The 22,645-nt window shown below is 37.8% G+C and overlaps 1 protein-coding gene across 6 annotated transcripts in view; it reads right to left on the bottom strand.

Moving 5' to 3' along the window:
- Positions 1-22,645, bottom strand: part of Nup98 (nucleoporin 98 and 96 precursor) — a 92,722-nt gene that overhangs the window by 33,693 nt on the left and 36,384 nt on the right. For 3 of the 6 annotated variants that reach the window (XM_021167275.3, XM_021167276.3, XM_029480155.2), the window contains exons 12-17: positions 17,707-17,847; positions 11,859-11,992; positions 8,636-8,823; positions 4,297-4,413; positions 784-1,082; positions 122-235 (exon numbers count right to left, since the gene is read on the bottom strand). In XM_021167275.3, the coding sequence (XP_021022934.1) occupies positions 122-235; positions 784-1,082; positions 4,297-4,413; positions 8,636-8,823; positions 11,859-11,992; positions 17,707-17,847 (993 nt within the window). The remainder of the gene's footprint in view (positions 1-121; positions 236-783; positions 1,083-4,296; positions 4,414-8,635; positions 8,824-11,858; positions 11,993-17,706; positions 17,848-22,645) is intronic. The other 3 variants (XM_029480156.2, XM_021167277.3, XM_085841458.1) reach the window with 1 other exon arrangement.

Here is a 22,645-nt window from a genome sequence, read left to right as displayed (position 1 = left end):
AAGGGGGAAAAAAAAAACCCCAACAAAACCAAAAAAACTAGACTCTAAAACCTAGAGTTGCCCTTAATAACATAGGCAAGGTCCAATCTCTAAGTTATATGACTCCTAAACTCACACTTACCTTTACGACCAATGGTGAAGTCAGAAACAATGCATTCTCCCTTCTCGTTGGTAATTTTAGCAAGGTCATCCATAGACGGGATAGTATAATAACCAACTTTTGTGAGAACAATGCCTATGACCAAAAGTCAAAAAATATTGTGATTATACTTGAGTAGAACAGTTACCAGTACTATTCATTTTATTTTCATATAACAATTTGAGACAGGGTCTTATGTGTCAGTATGGCCTTGTAGTTAAGACAAAGCCAAGACCCCAAGCTTCTGAGCAACTTGCCTCCACATACTTAATGCAGAACTTGGGGTGCAGAGGCAGAAGGGTCACTGCAAGTTTGAAGAAAGCATGAGCAAGACCCAGACTCCATTCCCACAAACAACAGAAAAACAAAAACATTTTAAATGTAATATAGTCTACTAAACTTTGCTTAACCTAAGATTTGTAGATTTTATTTACAATAGAGTCCTCTTTTTAAAGGGAATACCCATAACATGGTAGGTACTCCATAGAATACACTATGGTAAGGTCTTACAAATAAGCAATCCACTTGAATTTACAAACTTAGGTAGACAGGACAACCTCTTAGGCTATAAGAAGTGGACTCTTTTGACCACATTGCTGTAACTAAAAACTGTTTCAAAGATATAAAAAGTATGTGAATCTGACCTGCTGGGTGTATGTGGTAAGCATTATTTTCTATTTCTTCTCGGTCATCTTGCAACGACTCATCATGGAAAGACGTCTCTTCACTGCTTCCTTCCAATCCATTGCGCAAAGCAGCACGCATGTTCAAGGCAACAATGGTATCTTCCACATTGCTGCTACTGTTATTTTTGTTTCCAACACTCTCTGGAGTTTGTGGAATGGGTTTGGCAATAGGATTAGTGTAAAATCGTGATACAAGAGAGTCATCTTCTCCATCCTGCTGATTGTTCTCATCAACAGGTTTGCTCAGGAAGCTAAATCTGAAAACGGAGAAAAAAATACCTTAGCCTTTGGCAATAGTAAAGGGGATGACAGCAGTTAATCTTTATTAAGGATCTGACATTACACCAGATGATTCAATAAATTTAAAATTTATCCTTATAGTAGCTGTGTGAGATAGGATGTAATTATTACCTCTTAATCTGTAACAGGAGAACTGGATCAAAAAAAAATCTTGTGTAATATCACAAAGTTGTGAGTACTATCTAGAATTGAAGTTTTAAAATAGAAAAATCCAGGGCTAGAAAGACGGCTCAGTGGTTAAGAGGATGTACTGCTTTGTATAGAGAATCCTGGATCAATTCCCAGCACAGACATGGTGGCTCCCAACAATTTGCAACCTAGTTCTAGAGGGTCTGATACCATCTCCCGGTCCCCTAAGACACCAGGCACACAGGTGTATACAAATATACATGCAACCAAAACACCCATGTACATAAAATAACAAACGAAAACCTCAGAAAACCTAGCTCTAGGTTTCATAGCCTTGACTGCTCATTTTCAAAGGAATAAATCTGAGCAACCCCGTCTCACTCTGTGGGTGTGTTGGAGATCAAACTCGGGTCATCAGGTTTGATGACAAAGGCCTTTACTTAGCCATCTCCCCAGCCTTGATTTTGATTAAATCTTTGACTAAGACAAACACAAAATACTTGCTGCTATGTGGAAATAAATGATTAATGGTTAATGTCAAAATAAACATTGAACACTGGCTGTTTTTCCAGAGACCCAGGGTTTGATTCCCAACACTGACATGGAAGCTATCAACAATTCTAACTCCAGTTCCAGTGGATTTCACGTAAGTGGCCTCTACAGGCACTGTATGCACACAATGCACATACATACTTGTAGACAAAACACTCATATATATAAAATTTTAAAAAAATCTCAAAACTTGAATTTAAACTAACATTATAAACACAAGAGGTTTGGAAATACTTTAATGAAATATCAAATTACAAATTAATCTCTGAAATTTTACTAATGGAGAGCTAATATAACTAAACTAACTATCTTATATTCATCACAATGACCACAAAGACCATTAATGATGGGGGATCAGGGCTGGCAAGAGGGCTGAGTGGGTGAAACAAAGCCTAAATGACTGAGTTTAATTCCTGGGGCCCATTTCCTGGAAGGAGAGAACCAACCTCTAATCCTGGGATTATAAATGCATACTACCACCACTGGCTGTTTCTTTCTCTCCTCCTCTTTTTCATTCATTCATTCATTCATTCATTCATTCATTCATTCATTCATTCATTCTGTTTGTTTGAGACATAGTCTTTCTACATGGCCCTAGCTGTCCTGACCTCTGTATGTAGACTAGGTTGACTGTCCCTCTCTGCCTCCAAGTGCTGGAAGTAAAGGCATGAATCACTTTGCCTTTTTGTTTTCTAAAGTTTCACTAATTTTATGTGTGTGTTTTGTCTGCATGGATTTATGTGCACCATGTACATATCTAGTGCCTACAGTGGTCAGAAAAGGCATCAGATCCCCAGGAACTAGAGTTACAGGCATATATGAGCAACCATGCTGAAAACTAAATTCAGGTCCTCTGCAGGAGCAGCAAGTGTTCTTAACAACCAATCCATCTTTCCAGGCTGTCATTTACTCAATCTAATTTTATTTATTTATATTTTATGTACATGAGTGTTTTGCCTCCATGTATCTATGTGTACATATGTATACATGGCGCTTACAGAGGACAAGAGGGGGCTGTATATCCCCTGGAACTAGAATTAGGGATGGTTATGAGTCACAATGTAGATGATATGAATGGTATACCAGTTCTTTGCAAGAGCAGCCAGTGATCTTCATTGTAGACCCATTTCATCAGCCCCTATTTTATTTTTTTTGTGAGTCATTGAGTCCAATTAAGTCCTTTGCTCTCAAGAAAGACAGGTACTTTACAGACTAGCGCTATTTTCCCAACAGCCCCTCAGTAAATTTTTAAACTGGAAAACTATTAAATATTTTAATTGACTATTAAATAGTTAATAGTCAAACTAGTAAAAATGTTATAGATTATTTTTATTTACATATATGTTTGTTGAATGTATGTCATGTGTGTTGGCGAAAGGGTCAGAAGACAGTATTGGATCCCAGTTGTGAGCTGCCCAACATGGATGCCAGAAACCAAACTCTTAATTCTCTGGAAGAAAAAGTACTGTTAACTACACAGCCAGCTCTTTAGCCCTTAAATTAGACTACTGAAGACAGATATTTTATATGTGTATATATACACACACACACAATTTATACACACATATACATACATACATACACACACACATACATATATATATATGTTTACTTCTTCTTTGTTATAAATATTGATTTTACTTGATAGAATGGACATTATTTTAGTAATCATCAGACTAACTATACCTTAACTAATAGAAGTGCTTGCTAAAAGTGCCCAAAGCCACATATAAGAATTACAAAGTAGGGGCTGGCAAGATGGCTCAGCAGGTGAGAGCATTGACTGCTCTTCCAAAGGTTCTGAGTTCGGGTCCCAGCAACCACATGGTGGCTCACAACCAACCCGTAATGATATCTGCCGCCCTCTTCTGGTGTATCTGAAGACAGCTACAGCGTCCCTTTTTTTTTTAAATATTTTATTTATTTATTTATTTATTTATTTATTAATTATATGTAAGTACACTGTAGCTGTCTTCAGACACTCCAGAAGAGGGCATCAGATTTCATTACAGATGGCTGTGAGCCACCATGTGGTTGCTGGGATTTGAACTCCGGACCTTTGGAAGAGCAGTCGACACTTAACCGCTGAGCCATCTCACCAGCCCACGTCCCTATTTATAATAATAAATCTTTGGGCTGAAGTGAACAGGGACTGAGCAAGCAGGGCCAACCATAGCAAGCAGCAGTCCTAAAATTCAACTCCCAACAACCACATGAAGGCTCACAACCATCTGTACAGCTACAGAGTACCCATATACATAAAATAAATAAATCTTAAAAAAAAAAAAAAAGAATTACAAAGTAGTTCTATAGAAATTAATCAGTGCTCCAAAAATTTTTGAAGTTTAAAGTACTCTAGAAATAATAACATAACACCTAGGGGCCCTTGAATTATAGTAAGTCTATATAAAACTCAACCTTTATAAAATTAGAAGCTTTTAAAAGCAAAACAGAACGATTAACAACATCTTTAAAATGAATCCAGCTTACCTTTCTCCATTTTCTGGATATTCAGAGGGTGAAGCTAGATCTTCTGAATCATGATTAACAGGAGAAAAGAGATTGCTATTGTTGAGATTTTTCAAAACCAACTTCTTGATGCTCTTTCTAAAAACAGAGACCAAAAGAAATAGAAAAAGATTAGGTATATGTAAGTTACCAGATATTATTTTAAAAACTGGAGCCCAATGCTGGGCGTGGTGGCACACGCCGTTAATTCCATCACTCGGGAGGCAGAGGCAGGTGGATTTCTGAGTTCGAGGCCAGCCTGGTCTACAGAGTGAGTTCCAGGACAGCCAGGGCTATACAGAGAAACCCTGTCTCGAAAAACAAAAAAACAAAAAACAAAAAACAAACAAACAAAAAAAACCCTGGATCCCAAACCAGCAGTCTTATATATCTAAAACTCACTGCATAAACTGCATCTATAAAGTTTTTAGTGGTGTAATCACAACATACAGTCTCAAATATATTGCTCTTATTTTGAAGAAAAAAGCTGTTAAGATGCAGATTAAAGTGGAAAATATTCTTGAAACTGGGTGTAGGGCACACTTTCAATCTCAGCACTAAAGAGGCAGAGGCAAGCTTGGTCTACTTCAAGGATAGCTTAGACTACATAGAGAGACTCTTAACGACTTACCCCTTCCCTCAACACACATAGAATACACATTGTTCTTATAGAGTTCCCCAAGTTTGATTCCCAGCTCCCATCACAAAAGGTAGCTCACAACCCTCTATAATTACCTGGACTCATGGGTGGTCCCTCTTCTAGACTCCATTTGCACTCAAGTACATATTAAACACACACACACACACACACCACACACACTTCAAAGCCTGTCTAAACAGAAGCCTGAGAGTGAGCCCGGAAGCAGCATTTCACTATGATTTCTACTTCAAGTTCCTACCTTGCATTTCTGCCCTGACTTCCTGAAATGACAGAAGTATATGCAGGAAGTGTAAGCCAAATAAATCTTTTCCTTCCTAAGCTGCCTTTGATCAAGGGTTTTACCACAGTTAACAAAATGGAAAGCAAAAGAGCATCAAGTATGTTTAACTACTTGGAAAAAAATGCTACGAAATACAAATGAATACATCTTATCCTTCCTTACAAACAAATTACACAAAAAAAACATAAAATCACACTTCTATTTTTTGTGACAAAGCAATTTACTTATAGGGATGTGTGTTTGAAGTATGCACATGTGAGAATATTGGTGCATCAGCAAATGTAGAAGCAAGAGGTGGGCCTTAGGTATCCTGCTGGATCATTTTCCACCTTACTTTGTTCAGACAAGGTCTTTCATTTGTCTTGGAGGTAAGCAAACAGACAAGAAAATGCCAGCAATCTTCCTGTTTCTACCACTACAATACTATAGACATGTATGTGGCTTTGTATGGCTTGTTATGTGGGTACTTGGGATTTGAATTCAGGTTCCCAGGCCTGTACATATGGTCTTAACCAGTGAACCATCACCATAGTTCTCAACCCATAATTTTAAGAGTTTTGTTAGCTTTATTTTATGTGTACGTTTTGTCTGTGCATGCCTGATGTCCACAGAAAGTCAGAAAGTGATTCTGGATCCTCAGCAACTATAGCTAGAGTCAGCTGTGAAATTGCTAAGAATTGGATTCTCTTCAAGAGCAAAGAGTGCACTAAACCACTGAGCCTACTATAGTCACACCCTGACCCCTTTTTTATTTTGGTTTTTCAAAATAAGATTTCTCTGTGTAGCCCTGACTGTCCTGTCCTGGAACTGGGAACACAGAGATCCACTTGCTTCTGCTCCCTTGGTGCTGGGACTAAAGGTGTGCACCAACACTTAGCTTTTCCCAACCCATATTTATTTGTAAGAAAAGGAGCTGTAATGAACTTATTATTTACCAACAAAGAATTCTAAGTAAGGAACTAAAAATAAAATATACACTTTTGCAATTAAAAAAACTACTGTCTTTAAAAAAAAATGTTTATGTGCCTACCTGTGTCTATCTAACTGCATATCTAGAATAAGCAACCCAGAATTGAGATGTCCTGTCTCTCAATGTCAGCAATTTGATATTGCTTCAGGGCCTTTCCCATGTATAACTCAATGGTGCCTAGTTTAACACATCGTTTATGTGGATTTTCCTATGCTTAACATTAATTCTTCCATATTCTTTCTTATTTTATTTCTTTCAAAATATTCTATTATTTGTTCTATATCCACAAACAATTCTTATAAGAAATTAAAAAAGAGACTATGCCGGGGCCTAGCAAACACAGAAGTGGATGCTCACAGTCAGCTATTGGATGGATCACAGGGCCCCCAATGGAGGAGCTAGAGAAAGTACCCAAGGAGCTAAAGGGATCTGCAACCCTATAGGTGCAACAACCAGTACCCTGGTTATGAACTAACCAGTACCCCGGGGCTCTTGACTCTAGCTGCATATGTATCAAAAGATGGCCTAGTCGGCCATCACTGGAAAGAGAGGCCCATTGGACATGCAAACTTTATATGCCCCACTACAGGGGAACGCCAGGGCCAAAAGGTGGGAGTGGGTGGATAGGGGAGTGTGGGGGAGGGTATGGGGGACTTTTGGGATAGCATTGGAAATGTAATTGAGGAAAATGCCTAATTAAAAAAAGAAAGAAAGAAATTAAAAAAGAAGTACAGAAGCCGGGCGTGGTGGCGCACGCCTTTAATCCCAGCATTCGGGAGGCAGAGGCAGGCGGATTTCTGAGTTCGAGGCCAGCCTGGTCTACAAAGTGAGTGCCAGGACAGCCAGGGCTACACAGAGAAACCCTGTCTCGAAAAAACCAAAAAAAAAAAAAAAAAAACCAAAAACCAAACAAACAAACAAAAAAAGTACAGATTCTTCTCAACCTGACCTTTAACTTTTCTTTTTCTCTGTGAAGCCCTGGCTAAATTGGAATTCACTGTAGAACAGGCAGGCCTAGAATATAATAATAATCCTTTATTTACTGTGTGGAAGCATCACCTGTCAATAAAAAGCTGGTGGCCTATTAGCAAAAGGCAGGAAGAAGAAGGCAGGAGGTTCCAGAAGAGGGGGATAGGAACAAGAAGTGGTGAGAGTGGGGAAGCTTCACTATCTGGAGAAAGTTGGATGTATGAAACTGAGGAGAGGTAACCAGCTATGTGGCAGACACAGAACAGTTTAAATGGGTAAAATAAGTTATGAGCTACTACTGGGAACAACCCTAGTTTATGGCCTGGGCATTTTTAAATAAATAGTAAGCTTCTGAGTTGTTATTTGGAAACTGGAGCACGGTTAGAAATGCACACTAGAAGTCAGAGATCCACTTGCCTTGGCCTCCCAAGTGTTTGAATTAAAAGCATATACCCCTGTAGAGGTATTTTAATACAGCAACATGGCTACTCTGAACCTATCCAAAAGCCTTCTAGGCCTGTGTGATCTGGCTGGAATTCAGATACAAGCTTAGTACATGCCTTTAATCCCAAACAATGAAGGTAAAGTTAGTATAGAGAAGGAAGCCTTATGTTTAAAGTGATGACTAATTGAGGGGCAGACAAACTGACAAATCTGAGGATAGTTTGACAGACTAGGATATGCTCAACTCTCAGGAGAACAGAGAGAAAACAGGCAACGTAAGAGGGAGCAGCGCAGAGGGAGAGAGCAAAGAGGCAGACTTACCAGAACGGTTTCACAGAGACAGGCTGCAAAGAGAGAACAAGCTAGACACAGGTGAAGACAGACAAGTCAGAGAAAGAGGAGCAGCCAGAAGATTAGAATAGATTTCCAAAGTTAGTCTGAGACCAAGCAGTGCAATTCAGTCAGAAGCTGAGAAAAGCCAAATTGAGTCAGTCACCCTGGAGAGGAGTTTGAGCCAGAATAGCTGAGTTAAGCCAGCCAAAAGATTTCAAAAAGAACTAGAAAGGGTGAGTGAGCATTTTCAGCAGTAAGTCTCAGAGGATGAAAATATTCTAGGCTTAGATTAGATTGTATAGAGGCTAGAAGCTTCAAGGTCTAGGTTAGCAGACAGAGACAGTTATGACAGGAAAATGAAAGTTACATTTACACACCACCACCACTCAGCAACCTTTAACATTTCTTAAAACATCTTTTTTATCCTTCTAGGGATCCAAAAAGGACCTTATACATGCTAGGCAAGTAATTGAGCTATATCTCTAGGCCTTGATTATTTGAGTTATAAATACAAAGGTAATTTCATAAAAAATAAAATAAAATCATGAACATATAAAATTAAAATCATAGCCATCAAAATATCTGTTAAGCATTTTTACCCAAGGATAATTACATTTATTGCTTAAATAACCATATCATTTTGTTTAACCAAAATAAAACTCACTTAGGCATGAATGCTCCGTTGGCTAGAGATGGTTCATCGTCATCCAGCCCATCAAAGAGATGTGATTTGGCTGTGCCTGTTGTTTGCAAAGCCTTTGGCCTGACTCTGGTAGCAGGGCGAGGTGTAAGTTTATAATGAGTAGGTGTTGTAAGGGCCTTCTGAGCAGCTGGATTGGTTGGTTTCAGTCTCTGAAAAAGAAAAGAGTAGAGTAGAGTAGAGTAGAGTAGAGTAGAGAAGAGAAGAGAAGAGAAGAGAAGAGAAGAGAAGAGAAGAGAAGAGAAGAGAAGAGAAGAGAAGAGAAGAGCAAGCTTAATATGGTGGCTTACATTTGTAACCCCAGCAGCTAGTAGACTAAGGCAAGAGGAATATCACCCTTTCATTGACAACCTGTTTATACAGAAAGACCCAGACCTGCCATGTCTATATAGCAAGGCATTATTTCACTGTATTAAGGGAAAAAGTATCACAGAATATTCTAATTTATTTCAAATGTATGGTACTAATTTTAATAATCGGAAAACCAAGCCAGGACCAGTGACTCACATCTTACCCCACCACCCTTTGGAGACTTCTCTAAACCTCAAAAAAGATTATACATTTCTCTATATAGTTTTGTTTGCGTGTAACTTGCTATATAGACCAGGATGGCCTTGAACTCTCACACTTACCTTTGCCTCTCAAGTGTGAGGATTAAAGGCATATACCACAATGCTTGGCTTTCACATCTTTATTCTCTAAGTTGAAGCCATACTAAATTAACCAAATTTCAAATTTCATCTTCTCTTTGAAGTACCAGCCACTTAAGCCAAGGACATGAATGCTTACATCACATGTGTACAGGAAATGCGTACTCTGTGCCTGCCTGGTTTTTTGATTATTAAGACTAGTCTATAGTATCTTTCTAGAGAACTGGTATTTATTTATATTTATTTACCCATCTTTCAAGTTTCAACTTCAACTAACTTATCAAACATCTTTCTAAAAATTTTATTTCACTCAGGCAGTGATGGTACATGCCTTTAATCCCAGCACTCTGGAGGGAGAGGCAGGCAGATTTCTGAATTATTGGCTAGCCTGGTCTACAGAGTGAATTCCAGGACAGACAATGTTACACAGACAAACCTTGTCACAAAAAACAACAATCCCCCAAAAACCTAAAAGAATAACTTGTATATATGTATATTTGTGTGCAAGTGTATGTGCAGGCAGGTAACTAAGGATATTAGAGGGTACTGCAGCTAGGTCCTCTGCAAGAGCAGTAACTGAGCCACCTCCAGCCTCTGAACTAACATTCTTTAAAATGTAACTGATAAACTAGATTTGGAAAATGCTTAATAAATGAAATGTACTAACACAGCATTCTTAATATGTCCTGTAAAATTTTTTCCTATGAAGAATTATTACCAGAACAATTTATAAAATAAGCATTACAATATTATACTTAAGGAAATATAGTTAACAAAATATTAAAATCTATAGAAACAATTTTTCACATCAACTATAATTTTACTCTTCAAGAGAAACTGTTAAGCATGTGAGGCAATCCTGTATCACCAAGACTTCAAAGGTGGAGGGAGGAGGGCAAGAAATTTAATGTTTACATTTAAAAACTGTCATGTCTAGTGTGGTAGTGCATGTTTTAATCCCAGCACCTGCAGCGGCAGAGGCAGGGATAGCTCTATGAATCTGAAGCCAGCAAAATAGAGTAAGACTATGTCACATAACAAAACAAAGAAAACAAAAGACTCATAATTTACTTTCTTTCTAGAACAGGCTGCTCTCGTGAACATGCTCAGTGAGCTTTGTGAGATGACTCAGCAGGGAAAGGAACCTGATTGATGATTGGATTTTGATTCTAGGAACCCACTAGATGGGAGGGACAAAAACTCGAAAACCATCCTAGGATATACAGGCACAATTGCAAATACACACATACATGTATGTCCACACATGTGAAGACACAAAGTTACTTTTCATGACCTTTTATAACTTAGTGCCTTTCCTTAGAATGTCCTTATTTCTACATTATCCTTCAAAAGAAAAATATCACCTCTTCTGAAAAGTTTCATCAGATTCATACAAGTATAGTATGCTTCTTATCATTTTTTGAGAGAGGGTCTCAGTATGCAGACCTGTCTAACCTGAAACTTACTATCTAGACCAGACTGATCTAGAACTCATAGCAATCTGCTTCTCTGCTTCCTGAGCACTAGCATTGGTATGCACCAGAACACAAGGCATACTTAGAAACTTTTATCAAAGCTCTCATAACATAAAAATTAACCACTGTACATAATTGTCTAAGTTCACTTCTGTTGCTAAAATACCCTGACAAAAAGCAACTTAGAGTAGACAGGTGTGTTTTATCTCACAATTCCATATTATGATCCTGGGCAGTCAAGGCAGGAACCTAAAACAGCTATCAACTCCTATCCACAATCAAGAGCTGAGAGGAATGAATCCATGTATGCCCAGTACTGTTATACAGCACAGGGTTCTAATGCAAGGAATGCTGCTGCTCACACTTAGGCTATGTCTTCCCATATCAACTGAGGCAATAAAGACAATATCCCCGAACTTAAGTCCTGATTAATTGATCTCTCATCGAGATTCTTTCCAAGTGATGCGACATTTTGGCAAGTTGACAAAATTAACCATTTCAATAATTCAGTAATTTTTATAGCTTTTACAAGGCTGTGTAACCATTATCACTATCTAATTCTAGCACATTTACATCACTTCAAAGATACTCTGTATTTCTTTCTCACTCCTTGTCAATCACAAATCCACTTTTTCTACAAATCCTGACTTCTGGATATATCAATATAAACAAAATAATGTAGCAACCTGCTGGCGTCTCTCTCTCACTCTGTAAGCTTTAAGGGCTCACTCGTGTACTCTGTTCCTTTCAATGGATGATGGTGTCCATCATATAACATTGTTGACTTATCAAGCATGAAGCCCTGAGTTTGGTCCCTAAAAGCAATGTTAGAAAAGCCTTCACCCCAGCTCTGGAAAAACTGGGACAAGAGGAGCCCTAATATCAGAACCACCTACTTATTTACCCAACCTTCACTGATACTTTTCACAAGGGTGGAATGTCAAAATGCAGTGCTCTGATAATGTATACACTTTACTTGGAAATCTGTTAACTGTTGTCTCTTTGGTAGATAAATCATTTTTAGTCTTTCCCAATACAATAAAAAAAAAATTTTAAATTTACCTCTTCTTTCTTCTTAGGATCTGACATAGGATTCCGGAAGAGGGGGGAGTCTCCAAAGGGTGAGTATGTTAGGCTATTGAGGTGCTGCTGGAGAACAGCCTGCTGGGCAGCAGAAGCATTTGGATCTGTCAAAGCTATTCAAAAAAGAAAAGGATGGGTGGTGGGGAGTAAATTCAAGGATCCAACACATTAGTATTAGAGAACTCAACACTCTTTAAGGAATGACATCTTTGAATTTTCAGACCCATTCAATAGTTAAGCAAGACAAAGAACAAACTAAAAACACAGAACCATGAATTAAGAAAAAGTGAGCAAAGACAAGGAAATCCCATTTCATAAGAGACATTACATATAAAAATTCACTGTAAAACTAATCAAATACATACAAATCAAAATAGCCTGGAAAGAATGTGCTGTAACTGTCTAACTGCCACTGGCACACATTATAAAACAGTTATCACTTTTGATCTCTAGAAACAAAGGTTCTTCCAGCTGGGTAAAATAGCATATGCTTAAAAAGCCCAGCATTCTAGAAGCTAAGACGCAAGAATCAGGAGTTCAAGTCTAGCCTTGACCACAAACTAAGTTCTAAGACAGCCAGTTAATTTAATTTTCTCTAAAAGCACAAGAATGAATATTTCCTATCAGCCACAGAAAATTCAGAGAACAGACAAAGGCATCAATAAAGACTCTATTCATAATATACAAAAATGTAGTGTATAAAACAGAAAAGCCAAACCAGTCATGGTATATATCCAATGATAAATTGTTTTCAAGAGAATCATTCCAAAAATACTTATCAAAGATTAAATCTCCAATTATCTGAGAGAGAAAAAACAAAAACAAAAAACCAGGTTTCTGCTGCTTACTAAGATTTAGAAATAGACTGAAGTCAAAATATGGTAAGAATATATATTAAAAGAACTCTCATATCACAACTATACGTTCTCACAATGGGGAATATAAAAGCAACAACAGCAGTAGCAGCAACCACTGCCCTATCACCAGGATAATAAGCAATTAGAATTACAATAATATGAGAACAAATCCATGTTTAGTCACATTGGTAGAACTGGGTGTATCCAGCTAAGGCTTGATGTCTCAAATCTGTAATTCTATCAATGAAAGGCTTAAATTTTGCTAGGAGTTCCAGGCCACTTAGGTTACAGAGAGACCCTGTCTGAAATACACACAAAGCTACACACTGTTCTAAGCTTAGACACTGGTGATGTTGAAGGAATAATACAAATATGGTCAAGAATTCGGGACCTGGAGGAGATAATAATTTAAAGGAGATCATTTGAATTCAGACAAGTCACTAAAACAATTAAAGACTATTGTCAAAAGTCAGCCATGGTGGCACATGTCTGTAATTCCAGCTACTTGAAAGGCTAAAGAAAAAGGAGGAGAGAGTTCAAGGTTAGTCCACAACATATTTACAAGTTATCTTTTTTTTTTTTTTTTTTTTTTGGTTTTTTGAGACAGGGTTTCTCTGGGTATCCCTGGATGTCCTGGAACTCACTCTGTAGACCAGGCTGGCCTGGAATTCAGAAATCTGCCTGCCTCTGTCTCCCAAGTGCTGGGATTAAAGGTGTGGGCCCGGCACAAGTTATCTTTTGATACATGGTATCCCAATAAAGAAAGTTATTCAAGGAGACTAAGAAGTTTCAGACATAGCAAACTTTTTTGCTTTGGTGCTAAGGACTAAACCTAGGGCCTCATACATGTTAGGCAAAGACTACAGCGAGCTATACCCCTTGCCTAGCAACTCAGTATCTTTACTCATGACTTTGTTACTTGACAATCACTTATCCCTTAAAAAGAAAGAAAGAAAAAAACCAACTGATCTCTAAAGCTAACCTACAGGACACACTGAGTTGACTGATCTCTAAAGCTAACCTACAGGACACACTGAGTTGACTTGGTCACAAGAAAGAAAAGGAAGGATCTGAGAGCTAGAGTGGAAGTTAGGAGAACTGGCTTTTCCTCTGGGTTTCCGGAGGACTCACAACTATAGTTGTAGTGGCTCACAACCATATGCAACTACATTTCCAAAGTATCTGGGAAGTGTATGGAAATACATGCAAGCATAATAAAAATTAAAAATCTTTAGCAAACCCAAGCATATTTTATAGGAAAATTTTTTTACATTACAAGTACAAACATTTTTTTGTATCAAAAAAAAATTTTAGGTCTGGAGAGATGGTTTGGCAATTAAAGCATATGTTGGTTTTCCAGAGAATCATAATTCAATTCCTAGCACTCACACTAGGCAGTTCACAAATATCTGTAACTTTCTGTAACTTTAGATCCAGAGGATTGATGCCTCTGGCCTACTTCAATACCCACACTTAGCATACAAAGACACAAACAGACATACACATACACAGGCTTAAAAAGAAAGTCTTAAATAAAAGGTATGTATGGAGAGTATGGCTCAATGGTTAAGAGCACTTGTTACTGTTACAGAAATTCTGCGTTCAGTTCCCAGCATCCACATGGTGACTCAACAACTATCTGTAATCCAGTTCCAGGGAGACTTAACACCCTCTTCTGGCCTTTGCAGGTAGCAGACACACATGCATCCCAAACACTCATACACATAAAACAATTTAAAAAGTTTTTTTGAAGATACAGATAAGAGAGCTGACATGTGAGCAGAAATTAAGAGATCACTAATGAAACTATTGATATTATATTCTCATAACAACTGGAAAACATATCAAAGAGTTATATTATGACCAATTCAAAGAAATTGATCAAGTCTTCCTCTCTTCTTTTTTTCTGACACAGGGTTTCTCTGTGTAGCTCTGGTTGTCTTTGCCTTGAACCCAGAGATCTGCCTGCCTCTGTCTCCCAAGTACTGGGAAAAACAGTTCTAGTACACCAATTCTGTTTGGAGTTAGGAGGTCAAAAGAAGCAATACTTTAGTAGAATTTCTTCTAAAGAGAAAAGTATAAGTAATAATGAACAAAATGAGGACACTGATCTAGAATAACATATAGGGATGTCATCATGATGAATCTGAGGATAAGACTTCTGCCCCATAATGGTTGATTATAAGTCTAGCACCTGGGCTGGAGAGATGGCTCAGTGGGTAAGAGCACCCGACTGTTCTTCTGAAGGTCCAGAGTTCAAATCCCAGCAACCACATGGTGGCTCACAACCATCCGTAACGAGACCTGGCGCCATCTTCTGGAGTGTCTGAAGACAGCTACAGTGTACTTACATATAATCAATAAATAAATCTTTAAAAAAAAAAAAAAAAAAGTCTAGCACCTTTTTTTTTTTTTTTTTTTTTTTTTTGGTTTTTCGAGACAGGGTTTTTCTGTATAGCCCTGGCTGTCCTGGAACTCACTTTGTAGACCAGGCTGGCCTCGAACTCAGAAATCCGCCTGCCTCTGCCTCCCGAGTGCTGGGATTAAAGGCGTGCGCCACCACGCCCGGCAAGTCTAGCACCTTTTAATTAAGATTTTGTGATTAAAAAGTTAGACATTGTAAAAGCTAATACATTTATAAATGGGCAATAATATACAACTGTAATATAAATCATATGCCAAGAGTTTAGTATGGTCATGCATGCCTATGTTCCCAGTACTTGGCAAGTCAGAGGCAAGGAAAATCAGGAGTTCCAGCCTTTGCTATATAGTATGAGCTACAAATGATCACGTCAAAATTAGAAGAGTAGAGACAGCATAGACCAGGAATATAACTCAGCTGACATTGTGTGTCTACTCTGTATAGGTTCTTGGTCTGACTAATCTTTACACTACAAGATCAAAAGGGTAAAGTGGCATTCAAGTACCAGGGTTTGGAGGCACGAGGATTCTCAGCTACATAGGGTATATTAGGTAAATCTGGGGTACATAGATCTGTCTTAAAAAAAAAAATCCACTTATTAAACTATCCAGTGTTACTCTCCTAACTTTCCTGACACTCAACTGATGAGCTGTAATACCATAGAGCATGAAAACTTAAACAGCCCATGGAAAGGACAAAAGCAACTAATGAGAAAAAAGGAGTCATCCACCAACTGAGAACTTATAACCCAACATTTAGAGAACGTTTAATTGTCTAGCTTTAAGGCTATAAAGTATAAAATAAAAGATGCAGGCAAATACAGACTTGTCAGTGAGGTTTTAATTATTTTATTTTAAAATATGGATGGAAAAGTTCATAAAGCAGGATCAAAATTAAAACAATCCTAATAAATTAAAGAAGCAAAGATATCTGAAAGTTTTAGTATCAATTATCAAACCCAGAGTTTCAAGAAAAATCAATGTCTAAAAAGAAAAATATTAAAAGAAATCTTTGGGGTTCTTTTTATTTGTTCTTTTGAGATAGGGACCTGTGTTTGCTGAGGTTGGCTCTGAATTTGCTATGCAAATGAGAAATACCTTGAATTCTTGATCATGGTACCTTTCCAAGTGCCAAGTGGGTGCAATAAAAAGTTATAAGCCATATCAACTATCAATATACAATTATGAAGACAGGGAGTTGGAGAGTTGGCTCAGCAGTTAAGAACACTTGTTGCTCTTGCAGAGAGAGGATCCACCTTCAAGTCCCAACACCCACATGAAGATTCAAAACTGTCCATAAATCCAGTGCCAGGGATCAGATTCTCTTCTGTCTCCCTGTGCGCCTGACTATGCACTTGGTGCACGTACATACATGCAAGCAAATACTCATACACATAAATTAACATCTAAAAACATGGAAAGTAGGAAGGGGAAAGAGAAGAATAAAAGGACACTGATAGCCCACTGGTAAAGAAAATTCAACAATTATTATCACCTAGATGATACTTAGTATAAAGATACACAGCTTAAATGTGTAATGATCTCAAATTGTAGTACAACATTGTGACAACACCTCATGAATTTAGTCATATAAAAACCTCATTTCTGCCTGGGTGTGGTGGCACACACCTTTAATCCTGGCACCTAGAGGTAGGACCACATGGATTTCTAAGTTCCAAGGCGAGCCTAGTTTACAGAGCAAGTTCCAGGACAGCCAAAGCTACATAGAAAACCCCTTTCAAAAACAAAACAAAACAAAAAACAACAACAAAACAAAATCTCATTTCTGGGGCACAAGAGACAGGTCAGTAGTGAGGAGCACTGGCTGTCTACTACATAGGACTTAAGTATAGCTCTCAGTACCCACAGGGCAGGCAGCTCACAACTATCTCCAATAACAAAGAATTGGATGCCCTCTTCTGGATTCCACAAGTACTAGGCACAAACAAGGTGCACAGGCTTACATGCAAGCCAAACATTCATCTACATAAAATTATAAAACCTTCAAAAAACAAAAACATCCCATTTCTTTTCCACACCTTATTAATGCTAGGCAATCCTAAGCTTTCATTTCTATTGGTATAGTTTAAATATACTTAAATTTAAAACATGAGTGAAGTACGTAAAATATTTTAACAGAGTGAAAACTTAACGAAAATTAGTGAGGGTAGAATATTAGCACCGGGGAATAAAGAAAACAGGAGATAGGTAAGTAAACTGAATACTATACTGTACCAAGTTAAATTTACTTATGTTAAAATGAAACATAATAATATAAGCACATTATACTTAGTAAAACAAACTTCATCATATGCTAGATAAATTTAAAGTAACAAAAATGATTTCTAAGGGAGACCAAGCCTAGCAATGAGGAGATAAAGGCTAGAATCTAAGTCCTTCTATAGTACATGGCTGTTTAATGATGTACATATATGCACACTACTTTAGTAAGGAATGGGACAATAGAAAAAAAAAAAAAATCAAGCCAGCAAGCTAAGTATTAGAAAGAGAAATAAACTGTAAAGCCTTCTAAAGTGACTGACACTTACCTACTGGGGCCTGGGGGGCGCCAAAGCCCAAAATGGCTGTCGAAGTATTAAATCCAGGGGCCCCAAAGGCTCCTGTACCAAGAGGCCCTCCAATCTTAGGTTGGTTGTTTCCAAACAAAGATGCCTGTCCAGCACCAAGAGCTATGGAGACAAGAGGAAAGAACAAGTGCCACAGAAGATCCTTTGACTATTGTGCCAGAGGTCAGTTACTTAAAGATATAATACATTTGGAAGCTTCATCATGACCAGTCATTTCAGGAAAAGAGCTAATGTGATAAATTCTAGACTAGGCTGGGTACAGCAGAAGCAAAAACCATCTTCCATTGCATTCGCTTCCTCAACTATAACAGAAGATAGTTATGTCTGACTGAATAAACAAGGCATTAACTACCACTCTATAGGATAAACAATTTCCAAAGAATTAAAAAAATAATTCCCTGTATATTTAAGTATCTACAAATGAAAATACCTAGTTGACCCAATCATAATGTCAACTTAAAAAAAAATAAATTATATGTGTTTGTGCATTTTGCCTGCCATATAAATATCTATGCACCACATACATGTCTACTCATGGAAGCCAAAAGAAGGCATCAAATCCCCTGGGACTAGAGTTATAGATAGTTGAGAGCTGCCATATGGATGTTGGGAATCAAATTCAGGACTTCTGGAAGGGTAGCTAGTGCTCCTAACTACTAAGCCATCTCTCCAGCTCTAATACCAATACTCCAATTTTTAAACTGGCATAAACCAAACAACAGGAAATCAAATTACCTTCTTAGAATGGTTTAAAAAAACAGCAATACTTTATAACATCTGCTGAAAACATCTTTAAACTAAATACTTTCCTTTTCAAAGGCCAAATTACTCATGACGTTAAACATACTCAAGTCCTAAACCAAACTAGAGTGATTGGAAGAACTCCTTTCTTTACCTAAATCATGAAAGCACAGATATACACCAGCATTATTTAAAAAACAAAAACAAACAAAAACTGGGTAGTGACAGAGCATGTCTTTAATCTCAGCAGAGGCAAGATTATCTTTTTGAGTTTGAGGACAGCCTGGTCTATACATCCAGTTTCCAGACAGCCAGGGATGTTATACAGAGAAAACATGTCTCAAAAATAAGAAGGAAAAACCAGTAGGGGGTGATAGAGAGATGGCTCAGTGGTCAAGAGCACCTGCTGCTCTTGCAGGAGATCCACACTTGATTCCAGCAACATCATGGTGGCTGCAAGTCGTCTGTAACTCCAGGTACAGGAAATATGAAACCCTCTGATTTCATAGGCACTAGGCATGAACATAGTGCACATACATACAAGCAGGCAAAAGACTCATACACACAAAGCTATAACATCTTAAAACTTTTTAACGTAGCAGAGAAAGTATTTTCTGCCTCTGATTTAGTATTTGTGTGTCTTAGGAATCAAATTCTTCTTAAAGAAAATATTAGTTCCCTAGACAGAAGCATACATATATATATACACACACACACATATATGAAGACAACAGAAATCAACTCTTATTTACTTATATAGTTAGTCTGTATAGTCAAACTACTCAAAAAGTATTCAAAGGCCAATGTATTAATGTACTTCTATTGATTGAATTTGAATCTCCATCACTCAAAAAGGGAAACCATAAATGACACCAATTTATCTCATGCTCTCCCCACAAATAGTGTTTACTGTGAAATTCAAAGTTCAAACTTCAGAACAGGCAATTCTTCCTTTTTTTCTTTTTTCTTTTTTGTTTTCTGACACAGGGTTTATAGCCCTGGCTGTCCTGGAACTCACTCTGTAGAACAGACTGCAGGCTGGCCTCAAACTCAATCTGCCTGCCTCTTCCTCCCAAGTGCTGGGATTAAAGGTGTGTGCCACCATTGTATGGCAGAACAGGTACTTCTTAAAGCTCAATGTCTTTATATTTATTAGCAAATAGTCATGGAAACTCTATGACGTTTGATAACTCTTATAATCCTAATCTCCATATGTGATCTATTGCTACCAAGATTAGAGGTATAAAATTCTCTAAATTTGTCTTTTAGTTTATTTACATAGACAAAGCATAAAGAATACACTGTGACAAAAATATAATCTGTAGCCTATGAAGAATAATTGTCAAGGCCAAATATTAAAAGTTAAACTATTATATTGTGGAATTGAGATGGTTAAGAGCACCAACTGCTGTTCCAGAAGTCCCAAGTTCAATTTCCAGCAACCACATGGTGGCTCACAACCATCTGTAAAATAAAATTTTCATTTCCTCAAAAAGAAAAAAAAAAATGTCAGTAAAAAAAAAAAAAAAGGAAAGTAAGAAAGAAAGAGATAGTATCAGGAACAAAATGGTACTGAAGCTTGTACTAAAGGCGGGGAAATTGTTAAAATCATTATCTTCAAAGTCCAGAATCCAAGGAGAAATGTAATCACATGAAAATAAGACTCAAACATGAAAAAACTTGTCTGCAAACAAAATTAAATGACAAACAAAGCTGGGCGGTGGTAGCGCACGCCTTTAATCCCAGCACTCGGGAGGCAGAGGCAGGTGGGTTTCTGAGTTCGAGGCCAGCCTGGTCTACAAAATGAGTTCCAGGACAGCCAGGGCTATACAGAGAAATCCTGTCTGGAAAAACCATAAAAAGGACAAACAAAAAGACTTGAACAAAAATGCTTTGTCGTATCAAAAGATGGCCTAGTTGGCCATCACTGGAAAGAGAGGCCCATTGGACTTGCCAACTTTATATGCCCCAGTACAGGAGAATGCCAGGGCCAAGGGGTGGGGGTGGGTGGGTGGGGGACTGGGGGGGGAGGTGTATTGGGGACTTTTTGGATAGCATTGGAAATGTAATTGAGGAAAATACCTAATTTAAAAAAAATGCTTTGTCATTTAGCAGAAACTATGTTTTGATATTGAGTGTGACATTTTTCTCAGTTAATAATGTTAATATATTTGCAACTGCAGGCACACATGAATATCCTGACCATGCTTGCTTAAAGATAATAAGGGCAAGCTATGATGTTTGGTAAGCTAACTATAGTAAACATGTATTTTGAACTGAATGATGCAATTATCAAGATGTGATTACAATCTAAACAGATGGGCACCTGACTTGCTAAACAGAGACATCTACGTCAAGTTTATTCTCATAATCTCTTTAGAGTTAAAACCACGCTTGGTAGTAATTACATCTGTAATTTAGTACCCAATGACTGAAGTAGGAGGACAGCAAACTTACGCCTAGCTTATGCTACAAGAAATACTGTTTTGTTTTGTTTTGTTTTGTACTATCTGGGAAAGTAGCTCAGTTGGTAGAACTATGGTTCAATACCACAGCACCACATAAACACTGGGAAAAGAAAGCAGGAGGAACAGAACTTCATGGTCTTCCTTTGTTTTTGGCTACACAAAAAGTTTGAAGCTAGTTTGGAATACATAAGACTATTTCAAAACTAAAATCTTTTGTGTTTGGATCTATATAAACACACATAAATAATTTCCTTCAAAAAGCCTGCTTTAATTGGCTGATAACAAAGCCATTATTAACTATAGGATTAGAAGAAAATACTGTTGAACACTGCTTATATTTTGGGATCATGTTATGTTCTCTATCTCTCTCACATACATACACACAGTCATACAGAGCACAAAATAATAACCATATTTTAGTTTTTAATTCTCTTTAAACTAGTATAATTTTGGCATGTTAAAACGTTCCAGGGGTTGTAGGGCCTGATGATGCACACCTTTAATCATAGCACTCAAAGGCAGAAAGGCAGAGAGATCTCTGATCCTAAGACCACCAAAGTGTTCCAAAACAGCCAGGGCTACAGAGAGACCATGTCTCAATAAACAAAAACAAAGAAGGAAAGCTCAAGGCTGGCTGCTTGTGGTGGCACACATCTTTATAGTGTCAGCAAGAGAACTGATCAATACAGAGCAAAGGAGTAGATTTTGAATCAAGTTACTGAAAACAGCCAAATTAAAGCAGAGGAGAGGCAGGAGCATAGATTTATTTTAAAAGCCTTTAAAAGCCCAGCATGATGGAGCAGCATGGCTTTAACTCTCACAACCAGGAGGCAGAAGATAGAAGATCTTTTGAGATCTTTTTGAGACCAGTCTGGTTTATTTAGGGAGTTAAAAGACAGCAAGGGTTACATAGTGACACCCTGTCTCAAAAATTAGTTGAATTAAAATAAAATACAAAGCTAAAGGTCAGCCTGGAGTGAAAGCTCAATTTATAAGAATGCTTGCCCAACATGAAAAGACCTTGGGTTCAATCCCAGCAGTTCAAACCTAGTCTGGGGAAAAAAAAAAAACCCTAAAGCCTCCCCACACCCCCAAAAAGATGTGTGTGTGGGATTGGGGATGGCAAATAAAATCTACCATGCAACCATTAGAAGTTATATATAATAAGCATAATTTATTAAAAATAAGCCATGGCCAAATATATAGGACAGAAAGATCCAAATAACCAATCGACTCCCATAAAGATTTGGACTTTCATCACTAATCACTGGAATATGTCAGTTTCCACTACTACATATGCAAAAAGAACAAGTTCAGTAAGGGATCTAGGGAGATGCCTCAGCTGTTAGCAATACTGGCTGCACTTCCGGAGGTCCAAGGTTCGGTTCCCGCACCCAAATGGCAGATAACAATCACCTGTAACTTCAGATCCAGTAATACGTGCACTCTTCTGACCTCCACAACAGATGCATGCACAGATATGTATGCAGGTACACATGCACGCACGCAGGCACGCACTCACTCACTCTCATAAAAACCCTCTTAAAAAAGAAAAGGCCCAATAAGTTCATGTGACAGTACATGCTTATATTAGTTTCAGGTACCTGACTAGAAGAATCTCTTAAGCCTAGTAGTTTATAACTGTATTTTTAAAAAATATATAGAAAGGGCCATGCACAAGATGCAGCTAA

The sequence above is a fragment of the Mus caroli genome, unplaced genomic scaffold (assembly GCF_978045245.1).
Source record: "Mus caroli unplaced genomic scaffold, Mus_caroli_1 scaffold_8, whole genome shotgun sequence".
Lineage (NCBI taxonomy): Eukaryota > Metazoa > Chordata > Mammalia > Rodentia > Muridae > Mus > Mus caroli.
This window is presented reverse-complemented; position numbering and strand designations above follow the sequence as displayed.